Source organism: Puntigrus tetrazona, chromosome 20 (genome assembly GCF_018831695.1).
Source record: "Puntigrus tetrazona isolate hp1 chromosome 20, ASM1883169v1, whole genome shotgun sequence".
NCBI lineage: Eukaryota > Metazoa > Chordata > Actinopteri > Cypriniformes > Cyprinidae > Puntigrus > Puntigrus tetrazona.
In genome coordinates this window covers 13,388,099-13,397,488 of record NC_056718.1, presented here as the reverse complement: position 1 = coordinate 13,397,488, position 9,390 = coordinate 13,388,099, and the positions used below count along the sequence as shown (strand labels likewise).

The following is a 9,390-nucleotide window of genomic DNA, read 5'->3' as shown; positions in this document are numbered from 1 at the left end:
TAAAGCCCAAGGGTGTGTGAGATGAACATTATTAGGATTATGAGGAAAAGATTATGATCCATGAGGATATTTTGTACATTTCCTACCATAAATATATCAAAACTTAATTTTTGATTTAGCAATATGCGTCGACAAGAACTTAATTTGTGCAACTTTTAAATATTAGTATCTCAACTATTTAAATATTGTTGGACCCTAATAAATAGAAAACTTACTTATTCAGGTTTCAGATTGTATATAAATCTTTTTTTTTACCATTATAACTGGTTTTATGGTCCAGAGTCACATATGTGATATATCCTATGTCTAAGATTCACAGGAAGTGTGTGTTATATGAAACCGTGTGAATCCTCTGAAAAAATCCTTTGTACAATGTCTCGTCCATAGAGTATAACTGACAGATAACTGCTCAAATTAAAGGCTGGACAGCTCTGAACAGCACAAAACACCATGTATTGTATGCGTGTCCACCGCTCGTAAAGTAAATCTACAGTAAAAGCTTAGTGAACAGCGCCACCAAGTGTCAGCTTTCAGCATAACACCCGCTTCACTGGATTAGATCTGTGTCGTGTTTTATTGCGCATTTAACAGTAAAAACACTCATTAGTAAGTAGTATATGAATGATTATATATTTTACGATATGCACAGATTTACAGGTCTGCCTGCTGAACGTTATCTGGTACAGATTTCATTCTGTTTGATGCAACTTTAGACATTTAAAAAATGTTTGCTCTCAATCGGCAACGTTTCAACTGAAATGAACTGTAATTAAAAATGAATAAGAGTTGTTTAAAGCCTTTATTGATCTTATGTGTATCAGCACATCTAAAATGGTAAAACACAAGGGCTCCAGTATTATGTAAAAAGGAAATACTCTTTAAAGGATGGTAATGCGTTATATTGAATTCCTACTGATCCCTTATTTACACTGAAATAATTTCTTTTTTTTTTTATTACTTGCATTTAGTGTAGTTTATCACAGTAGGTCACATTTTGAGCTTTTTTTAAAAAATAGATTTATTTTTCTTACCATTTATGCCATTCATAATCCTTTTACTAGTAGATTTATTTGTTAATTTGTTTTTGTATCATACAAAACCACCAAGCGAGTAAAACTTCAACCAACCAATAAATGCATCATCCTGTTGGCAACCAAACCTACATGTTTTGGGTTCTTGTTTTAACGTGGCACTGCACATAATTCATATGCTTGAGGACATAGAGTGGCTCCCAGTTTAAAATCCAGAATCGGTTCCACACCATCTGGTGAAGAGAAAGTGAAGCGCTGCAGCAGAGAGGAGAAAAAGAGGAAGAGCTCCATCCGTGCCAGTTGCTCTCCAAGACACACTCTCTTTCCTGAAAATAAAAAAAAATTATAGGTTGTCATAATATGTTTCTTTTTATAGGGGCTTGTAAAGAACTGTAAACATCTTTGTAGTAGTTTTATGAAAGCAGAGTCGTCCTGTACCTAAAGAAAAAGGTAAAAAGGCATCTCTTCTCCTGAATTTGCTCTCAGCATCCAGGAAGTGACCCGGGTTAAAAGAGTGAGGCGTCTCCCACTCAGACTCATCAAACAGCACTGATGTCAAATTGCTGGTCACTATTGTTCCCTGCAAAAGTAAACTTACAAACTTATTAATTCTAAACATAAATGTCAATTAGATTCACTTAAATTCACATATTTAGTGCATGATACATTACTAGGCAAACCTTTGGAATAGAGTATGTTCCTATCTGAGTATCTTCCACAGTAGACCGGACCACATTTATTGGTAGAATATTTCCAAATCTCTGTATCTCGTGAATAACAGCGTTGGTGTAGGGCATGTTGTCCTTGTCAGATAAAGATGGCTGCCGTGACCCTCCCACAACACGATCAATCTCCTCCTGGACTTTGGCTGAAGATAAAATAGAGATAGTTGAAGACATAATTTTAAAGACTTTGTGTATGTGTGAGCATAGATAACATTTTCCTCAATCTCTCACCCTGTATCTCAGGATATTTTATCATGTAGAGAAGACCCCAGTACAGAGTGGTGGAGGTGGTCTCAGTTCCCGCTACAAACAGATCCAGAGCACAGATGCACAAGTTCTCCACATCAAACCCAGCGGATGTGTCGTCTTTAAGCTAAGCAACATAATTGCGTGCCATTTCAGTTCAGTAACATTAATATTACCAGAGCATTCCACTTATACTAATAACCCCCTAAGAAAGGATCTTACTTTTTCCATCTCAGCGAGGAAGCAGTCAATGTAGTCTCGAGGATTTGATGGATCATAATCCACTCTGTGTGCATTCACTTTCTCTCGAACAAAGTCAATCACCTCTTGCCACAGAGTAAAAATTTTCTTGTGTGATCCAGGCACTCGCCGCATGAGCCACGGGAACATGTTATAAAGCTAAAGAAAGAAGAAAAAGAAGCAGCTCGAAGATTGAAAAAGAGGAAAATTTCTGTAAAAATGTTAAAATGTCAAAATGTTTACTTGAGCACAGATGCCTCCTTCCAGATACATAGCCTCATTGATGTTCTTCAGCAGAGACTGGAAGTCATCGTCACTGTATTCAAATCGATTACCAAACACAAGCACACAAATCACATTTGATACTGAGTTGTTCAGCAGGAAGCGAGGGTCAAAAGGTCGACCTGAAACAGAAGCTGTTAATCACACTGCTTCCAATTTTAAATGTCATTTTTAATTGTTTTTAATAAGCAAACCTCGATAAATACCTTGTTCATTAGATATAGCCTCATTCAGAAAGGTACATTCAAGACTGATGGACGGCTCCAGGCTTTTCTTTCCCAGTCCAAAGTTCCTTAGAGTTGAGAGAGCAAATCTCCTCTGATGCTTCCATTTATACCCACTGGCAGCAACTAAACCTGTTAACCGTTTAGGATAAAATTTGATTGCTCATCAAATAATAATTGATCATTTGTGGTAAAATGTTAAATTACCTGTTTAATATTCAGATGACCATTGGACTTACCTTTGTCTCCAACGATTTCATAAAATAAAGGTAACATGGGTCGATCAGCAAGGTTGTCACCTTCTTGCAAATACACTTCCTTCACAAGTTTATATCCATTCAACACAACAATTCTCGGTCCAAGAATTTTAAGGCTGAAAATCTTGCCATATTTTTCTGCAAACTGTAAAATACGATTTGCTGTCAGAGCCGAGCTCCTAAAATGCTTTGGCATACTAATACGTAACTGTTTAGAAATTAACATCTTTATACTTTGATTCTTTTTACATAACATTGCACAGCACATCAGCCGGAGCATATCTGTTCCCAGGCTTGCCCTAACACTACATTTACATCATTTTCCATATAAATATGAAAAACAAGGCTCTGGTGGGAGCATATTTACAATATTATAAATTACTCCGTATTTTCTGACCTTAGAGGGCGCTGTGTTGTCGGTGTGCTGCACGAGCGTTTTTTTTGTTTGTTTGTTTTTTTTATGAGATTTTCAAAATGTGAGAGACCACAAAAATGAAAATCAAAAAAAAATCCCAGATTTCACCGTTTTGCTCTTATAGTGTGCAGCAATGTGACAAACACAGCACACCACGCACAAACAGACCTTTTATGATTGGATATTGCTCTCCTAAAGTAATCGGGACATTACCTAAGAAGTGGAGAAATCGGCTCGAAATTAACCCTATTATCTTGTGGCGCGTGCCCAGCATTACGCAAACAGCGTCACGACGTCAACTGCGTCACAACCAGGTTATGACTAAAGTATATCATTTTGCGTAACGCAGTGTCTTATCGGCGTGTTAGTTAAAAACAAACCGCTTTCGACTTGATTAAACGCCGTTATTACTATTATGCATGTTCAGACGTATTTAGTTTTAGCTATAACATTTGGATGAAATTGTTTTTACCTCTGAGAACTGAAGATGCGTCCTACTATTGTCCATATGATGAAGGTCTCCTATAATCGGTAAAGACCACGGTCCAGGTGGAAAGTTCTTTGGCGCTTTATTTCTGACATAATCACTCAACAGCAAAAACACACAGGAAAATATCAAAATACTCTTGATATCGACCCACTCGTAAAGATGCAACAGATCCATGACTGATCCTTGTTGGATCGGTTTGCCGTGAGCGAACAGTTAAAAAGAGGCTCTTAACCAGGAAGCTCTAAGTAGGCAGGGTCCAAATAGGCTGTACAAACAGGGACACTCTTTCATTGGACTCGGGTGTTCACGTACAGAGCATAAAGAAATGTGAGTTATGTGTATCTATGCACTGTATACACTTTGGGAATGGAGAATAAAGACTTTCAAAGTTTTGTCTTTAACTATTCAGAGCGCAGTGATTGAGTCCATGACTCTACCCTATATTGATATACGTATTAAATATTAAAAGTTCATTGAAAGTTTAGTTCACCCAATCTTTTTTGGTCTTTTTAAACATATCGAGATAGGTTGCTGGACTGCTGAATACAAAGGTAAAGACTAATTTAGTTTTTTACTATTTTATTATAGTTATTCTTCGCTATGCTTCTACCTGATGGGACTGTTGTTAAATGTACAGACTGGTTGAATCTTCTGTTCTGATATATATGAGCTATGAGCAGAATTGATTATACACTCACATTTATGTGCAATACACCCATTTGTGCACTACCCTAGTAGCCTTAACTTTTATAGTTAAAGTGTCTTATATGATGTTATTTAATGTTGTTTTTGTTATTTATGTTTGCACTATTAAATATTTTATTTACCTACTTCACATAGGTCAGTGAAGTCAAACTCCGTTCCAGAGTTTAATTCCAACCCTGCTCCAAAACAAATACCATGTATGTGTGACTTTAGCTGGATGAGGAGGGTTTCGTTAGGGTTGCATCTAAACTGTGCAGGGCTGTGGCCCTCCAGGAATCGAGTATGACACCCTTGACTTAGGCTACCTAAAAAAGCAGTCGGAGCTAGGCCCCTCCCAAAGGTCCAATGCTTTCACATTGTGCATCCAGTAGATGTCCTCTGACTGCTATGTTCATTTTTTTTTTTGCCACAAATTCTGCTTCAGACATTTTACGTTGCGCTATTTAATAATTTCATAGCTATTTATCAAGTAATACTTTTCCAATGTCCTCCAGTGATTTCTTTCGTAGTCTACTTCTCTCTAGCATTTAAGTATGATTAAGAAATTTTGACCTACCATTTATAGTATAAATACTCAAATTTAGAAGTTCTTTTCCAAACGGCATAGTCTACCCAAAAAATGAAGTAATGACTCAGTCATCATCTACTTGTTCTATAGCCGTTTCAAACATGTTCAAGTTTCTCTGTGGAAAATAACATATTTTAAAGAATGTTGGTAACTTAACAGCTGATCCCCACTGACTTCGTTAGTATTGGCACACAGCATATATTTATATAGGGTTAAATTATTAAACGGGGCAGTTACAAAACATACGTTTTGTTTATTTCTACTAATTATTTATTTTCTGATGACACAAATTCATTTCATAATCAACACCAAAGCCACCTGTCAAATACTTTTTTTTTTTTTTTTTTTTTTTTTTTAAAAATGACTGAAAATTACTATTACAATAATTTGCAAACAGGGCTAAAAGCGGTGACTTATTCGCATTTTTTTTTGTTATATTAGCGTGGCACTGCACGCAGCTCATATGGCTGGGGACAGTGAGTTCCCCCATTCTAAAAGCCAAGCTCGGCTCCACTCCATCTGGTGAAGAGAAAGTTAAGCGCTGAAGCAGAGAAGAGAAAAAAAGAAACAGCTCCATCCGTGCCAGCTGCTCCCCTAGACACACTCTCTTTCCTGAAAATAAAAAAAATTATAGGTTGTCATAATATGTTTCTTTTTATAGGGGCTTGTAAAGAACTGTAAACATCTTTGTAGTAGTTTTATGAAAGCAGAGTCGTCCTGTACCTAAAGAAAAAGGTAAAAGGCATCTCTTCTCCTGAATTTGCTCTCAGCATCCAGGAAGTGACCCGGTTAAAAGAGTGAGGCGTCTCCCACTCAGACTCATCAAACAGCACTGATGTCAAATTGCTGGTCACTATTGTTCCCTGCAAAAGTAAACTTACAAACTTATTCATCCTAAACATAAATGTCAATTAGATTCACTTAAATTCACATATTTAGTGCATGATACATTACTAGGCAAACCTTTGGAATTGAGTATGATCCTATCTGAGTATCTTCCACAGTAGACCGGACCACATTTATTGGTAGAATATTTCCAAATCTCTGTATCTCGTGAATAACAGCGTTGGTGTAGGGCATGTTGTCTCTGTCAGATAAAGATGGCTGCCGTGAACCTCCCACAACACGATCAATCTCCTCCTGGACTCTGGCTGAAGACGTAAGGTAGAGATGTGTGGACATATACATTGTATGTGCATATGATTTTGTTTCTCTCACTCATCTCTCACCCTGTATCTCAGGATATTTTATCATGTAGAGAAGACCCCAGTACAGAGTGGTGGAGGTGGTCTCAGTTCCCGCCACAACAGATCCAGAGCACAGATGCACAAGTTCTCCACATCAAACCCAGCGACTGTGTCGTCTTTAAGCTAAGCAACATAATTGCGTGCCATTTCAGTTCAGTAACATTAATATTACCAGAGCATTCCACTTATACTAATAACCCCTAAGAAAGGATCTTACTTTTTCCATCTCAGCGAGGAAGCAGTCAATGTAGTCTCGAGGATTTAATGGATCATAATCTACTCTGTGCACATTCACTTTCTCTCGAACAAAGTCAATCACCTTTTGCCACAGAGTAAAAATTTTCTTGTGTGATCCAGGCACTCGCCGCATGAGCCACGGGAACATGTTATAAAGCTAAAGAAAGAAGAAAAAGAAGCAGCCGAAGATTGAAAAAAGAGGAAAATTTCTGTAAAAATGTTAAAATGTCAAAATGTTTACTTGAGCACAGATGCCTCCTCCAGATATATAGCTTCATTGATGTTCTTCAACAGAGACTGGAAGTCATTGTCGCTGTACTCAAAACGATTACCAAACACAAGCACACAGATCACATTTGATACTGAGTTGTTCAGCAGGAAGCGAGGGTCAAAAGGTCGACCTGAAACAGAAGCTGTTAATCACACTGCTTCCAATTTTAAATGTCATTTTTAATTGTTTTTAATAAGCAAACCTCGATAAATACCTTGTTCATTAGATATAGCCTCATTCAGAAAGGTACATTCAAGACTGATGGACGGCTCCAGGCTTTTCTTTCCCAGTCCAAAGTTCCTTAGAGTTGAGAGAGCAAATCTCCTCTGATGCTTCCATTTATACCCACTGGCAGCAACTAAACCTGTTAACCGTTTAGGATAAAATTTGATTGCTCATCAAATAATAATTGATCATTTGTGGTAAAATGTTAAATTACCTGTTTAATATTCAGATGACCATTGGACTTACCTTTGTCTCCAACGATTTCATAAAATAAAGGTAACATGGGTCGATCAGCAAGGTTGTCACCTTCTTGCAAATACACTTCCTTCACAAGTTTATATCCATTCAACACAACAATTCTCGGTCCAAGAATTTTAAGGCTGAAAATCTTGCCATATTTTTCTGCAAACTGTAAAATACGATTTGCTGTCAGAGCCGGAGCTCCTAAAATGCTTTGGCATACTAATACGTAACTGTTTAGAAATTAACATCTTTATACTTTGATTCTTTTTACATAACATTGCACAGCACATCAGCCGGAGCATATCTGTTCCCAGGCTTGCCCTAACACTACATTTACATCATTTTCCATATAAATATGAAAAACAAGGCTCTGGTGGGAGCATATTTACAATATTATAAATTACTCCGTATTTTCTGACCTTAGAGGGCGCTGTGTTGTCGGTGTGCTGCACGAGCGTTTTTTTTGTTTGTTTGTTTTTTTTATGAGATTTTCAAAATGTGAGAGACCACAAAAATGAAAATCAAAAAAAAAAATCCCAGATTTCACCGTTTTGCTCTTATAGTGTGCAGCAATGTGACAAACACAGCACACCACGCACAAACAGACCTTTTATGATTGGATATTGCTCTCCTAAAGTAATCGGGACATTACCTAAGAAGTGGAGAAATCGGCTCGAAATTAACCCTATTATCTTGTGGCGCGTGCCCAGCATTACGCAAACAGCGTCACGACGTCAACTGCGTCACAACCAGGTTATGACTAAAGTATATCATTTTGCGTAACGCAGTGTCTTATCGGCGTGTTAGTTAAAAACAAACCGCTTTCGACTTGATTAAACGCCGTTATTACTATTATGCATGTTCAGACGTATTTAGTTTAGCTATAACATTTGGATGAAATTGTTTTTACCTCTGAGAACTGAAGATGCGTCCTACTATTGTCCATATGATGAAGGTCTCCTATAATCGGTAAAGACCACGGTCCAGGTGGAAAGTTCTTTGGCGCTTTATTTCTGACATAATCACTCAACAGCAAAAACACACAGGAAAATATCAAAATACTCTTGATATCGACCCACTCGTAAAGATGCAACAGATCCATGACTGATCCTTGTTGGATCGGTTTGCCGTGAGCGAACAGTTAAAAAGAGGCTCTTAACCAGGAAGCTCTAAGTAGGCAGGGTCCAAATAGGCTGTACAAACAGGGACACTCTTTCATTGGACTCGGGTGTTCACGTACAGAGCATAAAGAAATGTGAGTTATGTGTATCTATGCACTGTATACACTTTGGGAATGGAGAATAAAGACTTTCAAAGTTTTGTCTTTAACTATTCAGAGCGCAGTGATTGAGTCCATGACTCTACCCCTATATTGATATACGTATTAAATATTAAAAGTTCATTGAAAGTTTAGTTCACCCAATCTTTTTTGGTCTTTTTAAACATATCGAGATAGGTTGCTGGACTGCTGAATACAAAGGTAAAGACTAATTTAGTTTTTTACTATTTTATTATAGTTATTCTTCGCTATGCTTCTACCTGATGGGACTGTTGTTAAATGTACAGACTGGTTGAATCTTCTGTTCTGATATATATGAGCTATGAGCAGAATTGATTATACACTCACATTTATGTGCAATACACCCATTTGTGCACTACCCTAGTAGCCTTAACTTTTATAGTTAAAGTGTCTTATATGATGTTATTTAATGTTGTTTTTGTTATTTATGTTTGCACTATTAAATATTTTATTTACCTACTTCACATAGGTCAGTGAAGTCAAACTCCGTTCCAGAGTTTAATTCCAACCCTGCTCCAAAACAAATACCATGTATGTGTGACTTTAGCTGGATGAGGAGGGTTTCGTTAGGGTTGCATCTAAACTGTGCAGGGCTGTGGCCCTCCAGGAATCGAGTATGACACCCTTGACTTAGGCTACCTAAAAAGCAGTCGGAGCTAGGCCCCTCCCAAAGGTCCAATGCTT

General features: G+C 37.4%; 1 protein-coding gene and 1 pseudogene across 1 annotated transcript; both read right to left on the bottom strand.

Moving 5' to 3' along the window:
- Window positions 1–780: 780 nt before the first annotated feature.
- Window positions 781–4,277, bottom strand: LOC122325386 (cytochrome P450 2J4-like). Its single transcript, XM_043220427.1, has 9 exons — window positions 3,893–4,277; window positions 2,988–3,150; window positions 2,731–2,880; window positions 2,486–2,646; window positions 2,225–2,401; window positions 1,988–2,129; window positions 1,712–1,899; window positions 1,470–1,611; window positions 781–1,357 (listed from the first exon to the last, which is right to left on the bottom strand). The coding sequence occupies exons 1-9, from the start codon at window positions 4,082–4,084 to the stop codon at window positions 1,182–1,184; spliced, it is 1,491 nt and encodes a 496-aa protein (XP_043076362.1). The 5' UTR covers window positions 4,085–4,277; the 3' UTR covers window positions 781–1,181.
- Window positions 4,278–5,603: 1,326 nt separating this feature from the next.
- On the bottom strand, window positions 5,604–9,277 carry LOC122325387 (annotated as a pseudogene).
- Window positions 9,278–9,390: the final 113 nt, after the last annotated feature.

Excerpts from the sequence above, each read along its gene's own strand:
- LOC122325386 (XM_043220427.1), bottom strand. The coding sequence starts at position 4,084 with ATGGATCTGTTGCATCTTTACGAGTGGGTCGATATCAAGAGTATTTTG. Across the intron at positions 2,402-2,485 it reads AAGGAGGCATCTGTGCTCAA|CTTTATAACATGTTCCCGTG; the intron begins GTAAACATTTTG and ends TTCTTTCTTTAG. Across the intron at positions 2,130-2,224 it reads TCCTCGCTGAGATGGAAAAA|CTTAAAGACGACACATCCGC; the intron begins GTAAGATCCTTT and ends TATGTTGCTTAG.